The sequence below is a fragment of the Microtus pennsylvanicus genome, chromosome 11 (genome assembly GCF_037038515.1).
Source record: "Microtus pennsylvanicus isolate mMicPen1 chromosome 11, mMicPen1.hap1, whole genome shotgun sequence".
Lineage (NCBI taxonomy): Eukaryota > Metazoa > Chordata > Mammalia > Rodentia > Cricetidae > Microtus > Microtus pennsylvanicus.
The window spans coordinates 99,770,298-99,783,885 of NC_134589.1; the positions used below are offsets into that span (position 1 = coordinate 99,770,298).

The 13,588-nt window shown below is 49.8% G+C and overlaps 1 protein-coding gene across 2 annotated transcripts in view; it reads right to left on the minus strand.

The window, feature by feature from the left end:
- Positions 1–2,229: 2,229 nt before the first annotated feature.
- The window catches only part of Litaf (lipopolysaccharide induced TNF factor), a 34,609-nt gene continuing 23,250 nt past the window's right edge, over positions 2,230–13,588 (minus strand). For both annotated transcript variants that reach the window (XM_075942036.1, XM_075942037.1), the window contains exons 2-4: positions 11,379–11,603; positions 7,228–7,384; positions 2,230–3,755 (exon numbers count right to left, since the gene is read on the minus strand). In XM_075942036.1, the coding sequence (XP_075798151.1) occupies positions 3,647–3,755; positions 7,228–7,384; positions 11,379–11,598 (486 nt within the window). In that variant the 5' untranslated portion in view covers positions 11,599–11,603 and the 3' untranslated portion in view covers positions 2,230–3,646. The remainder of the gene's footprint in view (positions 3,756–7,227; positions 7,385–11,378; positions 11,604–13,588) is intronic.

The following is a 13,588-nucleotide window of genomic DNA, read 5'->3' on the forward strand; positions in this document are numbered from 1 at the left end:
GGCCCAGCACTGGGGTTATAGGAGGGGTAAGGTCCCAGTAGTGGGGTAATGGGAGGGGTAAGGTCCCAGCACTGGGGTTATGGGAGGGGGTAATGTCCCAGCACTGGGGTTATGGGAAGGGGTAAGGGCCCAGCACTGGGGTTATAGGAGGGCGTAAGGTCCCAGTAGTGGGGTTATGGGAGGGGTAAGGTCCCAGTAGTGGGGTTATGGGGGTGGGTAAGGTGAAAAACTCCTCCCAGAGCTCCCTGCCATCCTGAATTTTGTACCACAATCCAGTTCAAAAGCAAAACAAAACAGAAAAACCAATAAATGGTCAAATCAAGGGCCTGAGATGTCCATGTTAATGAAATCCTTTCAGTGAGAACATGAACATGGTCTACCTCCTCTCCCAAGATCAAAACGACAAGTCAAGGCGGGACTCCAACATGAGTTTACTAGATTCCTTATGACACAGGTGGGGGCTTCTTACGAGGGTGTGGGTACTCCTCCCCATAAGGGTGCAACAGGAAGTCATTACCACACAGGGAGATTTTTCCCAGAGGAACATGGCGTGGGGGGACACCCCTAGTCTTTCTGGGTCTCCAGAACTCCCCAAGGCTACAGGCAAACAGCAGGAGGTAGGGAGTGGCTGGAACATCAGGCAAAGGTCCCAAGATCTTCCTTTCCCCTCCATGGAGTGGGGGTAGTCAACCCACCCAGCTAGGGGGGCCTTCTGCACAGTATGGCTGAGCTCCCTGGGACTTCAGCAGTCTGGCTTAGAACTGTACAAAGCCCTTACCTAGGGTGGGGGAGGCCCTGGGTTCCATCCCCAGTAGTAAGGGAGGACAGGCAGGAGAGAACAAGGAAGGAAACAGCGAGGTCACACGACGGCACCATCAGAAAGAGGCTTTCACACCCACATAGCGGTGCACGCCAAAGGCAGTGGTCTAAGAACAGAAAATGTCTGGAAGCCACAGTCAGCAAGGCTTCCTGCCTCAACCTCCTGACTGTGGCCATGGCTTCATTTGGTCTCAGGAAATACCCACCTCTCCATATATTCGGGCAAGGGAGTGAACACTGAGGACAACCAAGTTCAAAGCCCCTTCTTGGGAGTCTGTGCAGCATCTCCACACAGGTCCTGTTGGGTCTCACAGACAAGGCTGAGTTGTCTACTGAACATATCCCAGAGTCCCCTAGCTGTTACAGGGTCTGCCCTAAAGTCTTCAGCCCAGGGGCTGGGCTGTCCTTCCCTATATAGTCTAGACATTTTGGTTACCTAGTCCCTCTCATCTACTCTGAGTCTCCGGCTGCTGCACCTGGTCCTCCTCGCTCTCTTCCCCTCCCCCACTCCTCAGGTGGCTCAGGGTCAGGTGCACTCTGGACCCTCCCAGATGTCCCTGCCTCTGGCTATGCTCTCCCACACAGCTATAACCTCTGCTGCCACCACACCTAGGAGCAGTCACATCCTGTCCTTTTTCTTGTCTTTGTCCAGACTCCATCCTGATTGTGGCAAGAGGAAGGCTAGGATGTATGAAGACTGTCAGCCAAGAAGCAGAGGCTACCTATGTGGATCTCAGGATCTCAGGGGCCAGCTAGCCTAGACTAAGTCTGTAGCATGTAGCATTAAGCTCCGTATAGTATGTATTTTATAGGCCTCGACACAGGGCCCTTGTTTGGAAGCCTGCATGTGTAATTAGTACCAGCCTGTGATCACAGTGACAGCCAAACTGCGAACTGCACAGCGCTGAGCTTGATCAAATAAAAGAAAACCACTCAACTGAGATCCCATGAGCAATGATGTCACAAGAACACAAATAGGGTTTCGATGGCAATGTAAGCCACAACTAAATGACCCAATTCCCCTCACACCTTCCAACTTGAAGCTGTCACCACAGGTGGAAGAAAGGAAGGGGTGGCACTCGTACTCCTCACTTGGTACCCCCTCTCCCAGCATCCCACAGCCTCCCCGGTCAACAAACAAGGAGGGTTTTGTTCAGAGGATGAATGAGGACAGCTTTCTCCTTGGCATTTTATTAAAACTTGAAAGCCGTGGCTTGTTGCCATCGATGACGCCTGTGGGCTCCCCACAGCCAAACCTTCAAATGCCGCTCGTTAGCAACGGTCATCTTGCGGTGGCTGAATATTCAGCAAGCCTGAGGTGTGGGTCACGAAGGGTTTTCTAGAGTAACAGAGCAACTCGAGATTCTTTGGGCAATGCCTGGAAACACAACACAAGGCCCTTCTTCACTCTGAATCGTTCACCGAGTGACCAACATTTTATTTGTTTAAAAGTAGATAACACCAAAGTTATATATGGTACCCAAAATTCATTGCAAAAATGATGGCCAGTGCTTCTGGATCACTGCATGAACAGCTCAGACAATGGTTAGGACTGTACGTTAACCAACATGCAGTTCAGGGTCGGGCTAACTTCGCGCACTACTGTTTGCAGCGGTTCCTGTGTGGGTTTAGGATGGACACTGGCTGGGCTGGGCCAGACAGAGTGGTCACCCTAGGAGTCCTGACTTGTCTTTGGTGTCCTCCCATCTGGTCCGCTGATACTGAAAACCAGGCTGGTGCCACACAGCAAGCTCATCTCTAGAAACTAAAATCAAGCTTCAGGTTCTGTTGCGGGAGTTCAAGCTCTCAGCACTGTAGCATGGGCTCAAACAGGGACACCCTCATCCCCATAGACAAGCTTTTCAAAACCACACAAGTCCAGGTAGGCAGTAGACGAAAGCACCTGTCTGTTGAAACAGAAAACAACGTAGTAGGTGCAGTGGTGTGCGTCTAGAGCTCTGGGTATCTGAGAGGCAAAGATTGAAGGATCACTTGAACCTAAGAGGTCAAAGCTGGGTTGGGCAACAAAGCCAGACTGTACATCAAAAACGAAAACAAAACCAACCAAAAACACACCAGCAAATGGAAAAATGAAGGGTGTATTATGATCACAAAAGTTATTATAGAAAGGTCTCGCTGCCAAGGAACTCCCACGTGTTTTAAGAACAAGAACTCGCAGAAACCACGAGGAAGATGCCTGCACCCATGAGTGGGGCTGAGGCAGGAGGGGATGCGATTAGACCCAGCCTGACTGTGGCCTGCTCCATATGTGTCTGGTGGGTGTCGGCAGCCCTTCTGTGCACTCGGCAAACGAGACCAAACCTAGGAAGTTAAAGCGATTCTGAGGGCCCGAGAGCCTGCGATTACAGAACCACAAAGTCTTTAAGGCGAGGTCTCTGCCATCAGGGATGGGGAGAGACAGAAAAGATCAGGCCAGACGGTGAAAAATAAGGCAAACTGGCTTCCAGGTTTAAGACCGCCACCAGGAAGGTCCACCGAGGAGGAAGAGAAGCCAGCGAATGGCAAATCAGTGGAGAGGTAAACGGGGTAAAAATCACAGTTAGTGGGGTGACTTGGGCAAGCGGTAAGCCCTTGAAACATCAAGGTCCATGTCTTTGCATGTGCAGGGTGTGACTCCAAGCAGCAATTTCTGGGGTCTGGAGGTTTGTCACTTTTTTAACCTTTCCCACCCACCAAAGGATACGACGCTGGAGCCCATGAAGAGATGAAATCAAGGAAGGTGTCTCTTCTGGGTGGGCTGGGCAAGGGTCAGATGACTTCCGGTAACATGTATCTAGCATCTCCCCGATGGCTGGCTGGCCAAGTCCTACAAGCGCTTGTACGTGCCCAGGAGCACTTTGCAGTTGGGGCAGTAATGGTCCACATCTTGCAGGGCGTCTACGCAGAACGGGATGAAGCAGCAGCCGGCGACACACCTGGGAGGACAGACACACATAAGGAGCATGCCACCAACACCAAGAACCCCCGTGCTGGAGCCTCCTGAAGGGTCTGTGGCGGGCTGGTGTGGAGCTGAAGACCTGAGCTGGTAGAATCTGTTGTGTCCCTGGAGGCACAGAGCCCAGCACCTGATCCCCAATATCAGGTGTGCAAGCCTATAACCCCAGCACTCAGGAGATGGAGGCAGGAGAAGCAGAAGTTCAAGGTCATTGCTGACTCCCTAGTGAGTTGGAGGCCAGCCTTGGATATATAAGACCCTGACTCAAAAAGGAAGGGGGAGGGTCTCTGAAATTAAATATCTTGATACAAGACCACCCTGGAAACTCGAGGTGGGCCCCTAAACCCAAATATACTATCCTCTCAAAAAGCTATGACATGCAGCAGAGCCAAGCACGGTGCTACACACCTGCCACCCTATCGCCAGAAAGACAGAGGCAGGAGTCAGCCTGGCTACACAGTGAGACTCACAAAGCAACAAAACCCCAGCACTGAGGATGTAGCTCAGTGGTAGAGCACTTGCCCAGAATACGGGAGGGCTCAGCTTTAGCACCAGCACTTAAAAGAAAAAGTTAGGAGGAGCATTCTGGGGCTGTAGCTCCCTGGCAGATGGCTGGCCCACCATGCACAAAGCCCTGGGTTCCATCCTGAGCACCACATAAAACCAAACATGGTATAGGGCTGTAATCCCAACACTAGACCAGTAGAGGCAGGAGGACCAGGAGTTCAAGGGCATCCTTGGGTACAATGTGACTTCAAGGCCAGCCTGAGCTATATTAGACCCATAAAGGAGGGGGAGGAAGAGAAGGTCATCATCGTCATCTCAGATGAGGGTGGCAAGCTCTTTGTAAAGCGCCACAGTCCATGTGTTAGACGTTAGATGGCTCGTGGCCTGCGTTTTGTCTGGTAGCATGAACATGGAGCGCCAACAAGTGAGGCTGGCAGCACCCAGGCAAACTTCCACAGGAGTGGGCAGGGTTTAGCCTGGGGGGCAAAGTAGTCTTCTGGGGTCCAGTGATTAGGAGATCCCCTTCCCCAGATGTCCCCTCCCAACATCCATTTTCTGCACATGGATGGGACTTCCTACAGACTCGGGCTCAGGGTGGAAACACGGCCTGCTGCTGACTGCTCACTCTTCTCTCTCACCTGTGACATCCCCTGTGACCCCAGACACACTGACCTCATCCACACCACACCCCCAGGAGACAGGAAGGGACGTCGTCTGCCTCCAGGGATCACGGTGAGACTACCTCCCAAAGTTATTAAAAGTTGGGAGATAAAAGGCAGAAAGTCAGCCTTGACTTCAGGCTCAGCCGAGGATGAGCTTGTGCTGCCTCTTACCAGTTTCAAAGATAAGAGTTTTAATACAAAAAAGTTTCAAAGCAGCCAAAGTACCCTCCTTCCTTTCCTCTTTGAGACAGGATCTCACTGGGAAGCCCTGGCTGACATGAACTCCCTATGTAGATCAGTCTGGCCTCAAACTCTGATCTGCCTTCCTGCACCACCACAGCGGGCTGCTTTGTTTTTTACGCGTCTTTTTAGATAGCCCAACCTGGCCTTGAACTCACCTCCACCTACCTGCCTACCTGTCTTCCATGGCTAGGATGGCAGATGTGCGCTATTGGGCCCAGCAGCAATGTGTGGTACTGGGGATGGAAACCAGGCCTCAAATGCGCTAGGTGAGCTTTTCACTCCTGTACTCTGCAGTATCCCCAGTCTTTATTTTACTATTGTTTTGGAAACAGGGTCTCATGTAGGCCAGGTTAGCCTCAAATTCCCGATGTGGCAGAGGCTGGCCTTAAACTGTGGATTCTCCTGCTCAGGCATGCTGGGAGTGCAGGTGCACACCACTACACACACCTTTCTTTCTACTTTGTGGACAGAGTCTGGTTCCCTTGCTCGGGCAGGCCCTGAGCTGGTGATCAGCCTGTGTCACACCTGAGCACGGGGATGGCAGACCTGGTCGCTTAAGCCCAGAGAGTGGAAGTGAGAGCCCACAGTGGAGCTGAATAGGCAGGTCAGAGAAGGATGAGTGGACAGGCCTGCGTGGCCCACTCCTTCCACAGAGAACAGAGGCCGAGGGCTCTCTCCACCCAGAGTCACAAGCAGAAAGTGAGGAGATGTACGTCAGTCACCGAGCAGCTGAGGTCCCTGCTCCTCCAGGCGAAGTGACGCACAGGCCAGAAAGGGTGAGGTTCCTGCTAGTACCTGCTTTAGGAAAACCATGTATTTGCTTTTGCTCGGATTTCTCCCCCAGAGCACAGACTAGCATGGCTTTTAGTGCAGACATAAATATTTATGTAATTCCCTGCTCTGGCAATGGGAAATCCCAGAGGTTGTAAGGGAGAAGCATGGCTGACAAGAGGCCTATAAAGTGTGTTAGTGCATGAAATGTTTGGAGCTTCTCTCGAAGTCATGCAAAAATTATTATTTAGGTCATGAAATTCTAGAAGGAAAAGAAGCCCAAGGGCCTCGCCCTCTGCAGATGTGAACAGCTGTTCAGCAGGTCTCTACATGAACACATCCAGCGATTTCCACGCATGTTTGAGCAGAGTTCCCAGCTGGGGGCAGGGGTAACTCCTGGTGGCTGTCCTGTGGGGAGGAGGTGCTGTGAACTTCTAGAAAGCTGAGCCCAGCTGTGCTGCTCCAGGCTTTCATTTTTAATTCATTCATTCATTGTGTATATGTGAATACCTGTTCACAGTGCAAAAGTGGAAGTCGGGGGACAGCTTTTGGGAGTCAGGTCTCTCTGTGTGGGCTCTGGGGATCAAACCCAGAAGGTGAGGCTTGGTGGTCAGCACCCTTACCTGCTGAGCCACCTGGACAGCCCTGTTTTGTGTTATTGAGACAACCTACCTTCACCTCCTCATGCTGGTGCTGGAATTACAGCATATACCACCGCACTCAGCTTTACACATTCTAAAACAGGCTGAGCGTGCAGAGACAGGGAACTAGCCTAGCAGCTGAGTACCCTAAAAACAGAAGGAGGAAAATTCCTACAGGTATCTGGGGGTAACTCAGCCAGTGGGGAACTTGCCTTGCAAGCATCAGGACCTGAGTTCAGTTCCCCTGAACCATGTGGTGAAAGGAAAGAAATGACCACGGAAAGTTGTCCTCTGACCTCGACATGTATACCGTGGTATACGTCCATGAACACACACACACGCGCGCGCATGCACACACACACACACACACACACACACACACACACACACACACACACACACACAAGAAAGGATAAAAAGGGAAGTCATTTTAAAAATTATCTGTGAGGTAGTGAGGAACCAGGCTTATAATCCTGGGGTTGGGATTGTAGAGCAATGAGAGCTTGTCTCAATAGACAGACAAACCGCTAACCTTGGCCTTTCTACTCACACAAACACACACAGTCCGCCAATGCACAGGACAGCCCCTGCCAGTCTGAAGGAATCTCTGCAGAGTGGGCACACTCACCCCAGCAGACACAGACTGCCACAGGACAGCCAGGTGAGGGCGCCGGCGTTGTAGGACAGCTGGGTCACGATCATCTTGCTGCAGGACGGACAACACATCTGGACAGGGCGGTCGAAAAAGGAGACGGGCTGCTGCACATACACCGTCTGCACGGCAACTGATGGAGGAAGACAGCGCTGTTCAGTGAACACCCCAGAACCTAAGCTCATAAAGCTGGTTCCCAAGGACGAAAGGAAAAATGCACTGTAGTTGCCTGGTCAACCACAGCTCAGCCTACAAGGGAAGCAGATTCTGACAGACACTGTGCTGAGTGAAATAAGCCAGTCACAAAACGACAAACACCGGGAGACTCCAGATGGATACAGAAACCCACTTCAGTCATTGTCTGGGGTCCAGACACTAACAGTGGACAATATGTCTGCCTAACACTACTGAGCCATGCTTTCAAATGTTTAAAGAGGTAGGAAGAACTTAAAAGTTGGGAAGGGGACAGCTAGCAGAGGGCAGAGGGATGTGAAAGGGAAATGGATATGGGTGTGATCAAGACTACAAATAAATATATATGTATATGTGCGCATGAACATATATACATATGTGCGCATGAAATGTTCTAAAAATAAATACAAATATTTTTTAAATGGAACAATTAAAATGGTCGATCTTTAAAAAACTGTCTTTTGTGGTCATAAGATCTCACCATGTAGCCCACACTGCCTTTAAAACTGTGATCCTCCTGCCTCAGCAGCCTCCTCAGTTCTAGACGTTCAAGAATGTACCACTATACCATGCAGCCAGATGACAGATTTTATGCTGTGCTGTATCTGTGTGGACACACTGTTTAGGAAGGGATGGGATGAAATAGTCTCTCGATGTAGTCCTGGAACTTACTACATAGACCAGGCTGAACCTGAATTTGTGGCAATCCTCCTGCCTGTGCCTCCTAAGTATCGTGCATGTTTTAAAACACACATACGCAGGAAAGAAAGAGAAGGAAAAGTGATAAAGCGGACGTAGAAATGGTGACAAATGTCCAGAATTTCCTGAGGGGTTTTAAAAGTCTACAGAAAAAGATGAAGACTTTGTGTCCTGCTGGCATGTCCTCACTCTCCTAGACCACCTGTCCTGTGGGGTCCTTATTGAAGACACAGCTCCCAGGCTCTGGGCCTAGAGCTTGGACCAAGCATGAGCAATAAGGTCCCCAAACTGCTTCTTCATCTCTGCAGACAGCTCTACTGAGGTGGTTTGCAGAAGGTATTAGAGAAGCAGGGCATGCTGGGGTTTAGGCCTGATTCTCTACAGCCAAGAGTGGCTGCTGGAAGGTAAGAGGAGAAAGAGTGAGATGAGGATGTTCTGAAGGTGGTGACTGCCTTCAGTACAGTACAGGGTAAACTTGAGGGCTCATGAATTCCTTCTCTGCATAGCTGGAGAAAATTAAGTATTCTCTGCATATTTAAGTGGAAGGAAAAATTGCTATTAGGATTCTGGGAGGCAGGCATTGTCTATAGTCTCTGGTAGCACCTAATGTAAGATCACTGCCAACATATCTGTCTCTCTGTCTCTGTCTCTGTCTCTGTCTCTCTCTCTCTCTCTCTCTCTCACACACACACACACACACACACACACACACACACGCCACGACTCCTGGTTAGACTCTTGACACCTGAGGATAATGGTATAAAATGTTTACCAATTGGGAAGCACAAACCCACAGCCAGGAAATTGAGCTGACACACAGCTCAAACACTGCTATGAGAACCATAAGCCACGAAACAAGACATTCATGGAGGTCAGGTGTACACAGAAGTTTCTGTCCTGCCTGGTCCCATAGTCACTCAGTTCCAAAGAAACACAAAGAGGCTTATATTAGTTATAAACTGGCTGCCCTATTGCTCAGGTTTATTACTAACTAGCTCTTACAACTTAAATTAACCCATAATTCTTATCTATGTTTAGTCATGTGGCTTGGTACCTTTTCTCAATAAGGCATTCTCATCTCTTCCTGTGTCTGGCTGGTAACTGACTCTCTGCCTTTCCTCTTCCCAGAATTCTCCTAGTCTGGTTGGTCTGTCTATACTTCCTGCCTGGCTACTGGCCAATCAGCATTTAATTAAACCAATATGAGCAACAAATTTTTGCAGTGTGGAAGAGCATTATCCCACAGCAGTCAGGACACGATGACCAGTGACAGAGGTCCCGAAGCTGCTTCAGCTGTGTGCCTGTCAGTGACTCCCTCCACTGCTAGGTCCTTGGAAGGCCATTTATACAACCTGGAATTGGGGGACTAGGGACTACTGAGAATTAACTTGCTATTACCAAGACCCTGCTTCCAGAAAGCAAGAAGTATACCTTACTTAGCTATACAGAAATTTGGATTAAGTAATTTTTGTTTTGGTTCAAGAATAAGTTATTTCGCCGGGCGGTGATGGCGCACACTTTTAATCCCAGCACTTGGGAGGCAGAGGCATGCGGATCTCTGTAAGTTCGAGGCAAGCCTGGTCTAGAAGAGCTAGTTCCAGGACAGGAACCAAAATCTACGGAGAAACTCTGTCTCAAAAAAAAAAAAAGCCTGGCGGTGGTGGCGCACGCCTTTAATCCCAGCACTCGGGAGGCAGAGGCAGGCGGATCTCTGTGAGTTCGAGACCAGCCTGGTCTACAAGAGCTAGTTCCAGGACAGGCTCCAAAACCACAGAGAAACCCTGTCTCGAAAAAAAAAAAAGAATAAGTTATTTCTTGATCACTTGGTCTAAGAGAGACTAAAGTAGAGGGCTGTTGACACGGGCAACTGGCTGAGTGTCTAGTATGTGCAACCCCAAGGATTTCATAGACTGGGCATGGTGACGCAGGGTTGCAATCCTGGCACTCAGGAATTAGAGGTAATAAAACCAGGAGTCCAAGACTAGCCTGGTTTAGTGAGTTCCAGACCAACCAGGGCTACATAGTAATAACCTGTGAGCTCCTTCTTCAACCCAAGAATTCAGAACTGGACACAATGACCAGTTTCTTTATCAGGTTATGGCTCTGGCTTGACCCAGGAAGTTAATTTTAACAGAATGACTCATAAACTCAGGGACATGCTGATGAGGAAACTGAGCCATTAGAAAGGTGAGTAAGGGAACTGGAAATGTTTTCTTCACTCAGCCATTAAAAGCATTAGTTGCTCTTCCAAGGCTCAGGTTCTATTCCCACACCCACATGGTGGCTCACAACCACCTGCAAATTCATTCCCAGGTGACCCAAAGACTCCTTTGACTCCTTCTGGTCCCCTTGTGTGTCAGTCATGCAACATGGTGCACATCCACCCATCCATCCATGCTAACACTTGCATACACACACACACACACACACACACACACTTACTTTTACAGACTAGAATAAGGTGGCTAGCTCCTGCGGCTGACCTCTGGCCTCCACAGGTAACACACACAAACAAAACTAAAGCAGAAGGACAGGGGACCAGCTCTGCTGGCCTGAGTCACAGGCTTGCTCTCTCAGATGGTTCTCATCAGCTTACAATGCTGAGTAGGTGCACACACGCACACACCTGGCCATCAAGGACTCTGCAGAAGCCGCCCAAGGGTCCAGGTGAGACCCTGCCCCCACAGGGGCAGCAGCTTGGCCTCCCTTTGTTCACTCAGCACTGTGCCCACACCAGCTGGCCTCAGGACTGGAGTTCTCTAGTCACCCCTGGCTCTAAACTCAAACACTCCCACTCCCAAGTTCTCTCAGGCAAGGGGCAGTGGCAAATGCTATGAGCCCAGCAGGCATGTGGAGGCTCCTATGTATTTTGTTGGTTTTGGTTGTTGTTTATTTGTTTTGATTACATTTATTATTAATGTCTGTGCATGTGTATGTACACACATGTGCATGCATGTAGAGATTAAAGAGTAACTTGGGGGAGCTGGTTCTTTCATTTGGGGAGAAAACTCAGGCATAGCAGCAAGCATCTTTACCCACTGAGTCATCTTGCTAGCCACTAAATAGGGAAATCACAGGTCTCAATAATGGGATGTCTGAAATATCCTATGAGAAACCCAGGGTGGGGTGGATGTCACAGTGCTTGTCACTTGGCTTTGATACTTTGGCACCTTGCTGTTGTCCTCTACCTCAGGGTCCACAGGTTTGGTGACTAAGGACTTGGGTGACATACATACTTGCATTGGCATTGGGAACAGGCAAAGGCTGGGTGTAGTACGAAGGTGGATTCATGCCCTTCCCGTCTGGGCCTGTAATGAGTCCTGTGGCTGGCCCCGGCATAGGTGCTGGGGGTGTTGGGTAGTAACTGTTGACACCCACTGTCTCTTCATAGGATGGGGGTGCGGTGGGCATTGCAGAAGGGCCTGCGGTCGCCTGGTAAGGTCCTGGAGCCGACATTTTACCTAAAGCAAAAACAGAAGACACTATAAGAAATTCAGCTGACCTGGGGGTGGGCACATGCCTGAGAGCCCAGTACTAGGGAGGTGGAAGCAGACCTTGAAGATTATCCTTCGCTATCTAACAAGTGCTGGAGACCAGCCTGAGTCACTTAAGACTCTATCTCAGAAACACCACCAAAGGGGGCAAGGAGAAAGAAGATGCTCACACGCCCACTGCCCATCCCATCCCTCATAGCACAAACTGAACAACCAAGGAAAGTATCACCTTCACAAGGAACTTCCAAGTACAGACAGAAAGTAAGTTATTACCCATAAAGACCAAACCAAACAAGCTGCCTCTGATCCGAGGAGCCTCCCCTTCAGCCCACACACTCCAAAACAGCATTTCTTCTATTTAACAATGTGGGTTTTCACAAATTGACTTGAGTCTTAGAAATGATGGCAGCTTTTAAATGCCAACCATGAGAAGACGCAAGTAAAACCTGGTGCCCCAAGACACATGACAACCGATACCAGGGGAGAGAAATCTAGAAGGGTACAGGAGGGGCGCTTTGAGAGGCTGGCCATGCTCTCTTTTGTTATGTGGGTTTTTTTTTTTCACTTTAAAAAAATCTCAATCGAGACTGGACTATTTATGTTCTTCTGTTCTGTTTGTTTTCCAGGTGAATGTGTGCAGTGTAATCTCAGCACTGGGGAAGAAGAGGGAAGTCCAAGGACAGCCTGAGCTAGGTAACAAGGTGAATCTGCCTCCTTTTTATTTACTTTAAAAATATTTTTAATTATGTGTGTTTCTGTGCATGCATGAACACAGTGCCAGAAGAGGCCATCAGAGGCTCTGGGGATGGAATGACAGACAGTTTTGAGCCACTTGCCATGGATGCAGGGACCTTAACTCAGATCCTCTGAGAGAGCAATGTGTGTTCTTCAAGCCACTAAGCCATGGGTTGAGTCCTAGCACCTCCGTGTAAAGGAGAAACTAACTGCTCTTTTGAGGATCGAGGCCACACGAGGCTCACAGCTACCTGGAACTCCAGCTCCAGAGGATCCAGTGTCTTTTCCTGGCTTCTGCAGGTACCGCACACACGTGAAGCATAAACATATACGCAGGAAAACACACAAACACATCACTGCTTTATCTTAAAATGAAGCATATTAGTTGGAGGCGTGGCTCTGTTGGGAAAGGGCTTGCCTGGCATGCATGAGGCCTTGGGCTCACTTGTAATCTCAGTACTTGAGAGTTAGAGAGACAAGCAGGAGGATCAGAGTTTAAGGTCATCATTGGCTATAAATCAATTCTGAGGCCAAACTGGGCTACATAGCAAGATCCTGTCTCAGAACAGCCCAAAAGTGAACCCCCATCACATTACTTCCCACTTAGAAAGTGGAGCCCCAAGGTAGCTAGGGACATGGTGACTTCAGTGAGGGAGAGGGTTTTCTGCCCTTGGCAGAACTGGTGCCTGCCTGGACTGCTACCTGCCCGGAATTATACTCCAGAATCCAGGCTGTGCCCTGGCCTGCTGATGCTCGCCAGTCACAGGGCAGCTGCGGGGGGACACAGGGTCCCACTTTGTGTGGTTGTTTCCCAGACAGGACACACGGGCAGCCAGGGCTGAGGACGGTGTACCAAGGCATCGGGGCTGGCCAGCCCTGCTACCTCCATCCACGGAAAACAGCTCCTGTTCCAAAACACGTGGGAAGCAAAGAGATGCAGGAAGAAGGCCAGAGTCCATCTTTAAACAAGCTCTACTGGCCCAAGGAGAGGAGTCTCCGGAAGTTTAGGAGAGCATTTCAAAGTGCAGAAAAAAGCAAGAGGTTGGAGGTGGGGGTGTAACATTGAGAAATGTCATGGCGATCGGTCGGTAAGGTGGTTCAGGGGGTAAGGTGGTCAGACAGTCAGGTGGCTCAGGGGTAACGGTGCTTCATGCTGAGCGTGATTATCCGAGTTTGGTCCCTAAGATCCACATGGTGAAGAGAGGAACCCTGCTCCT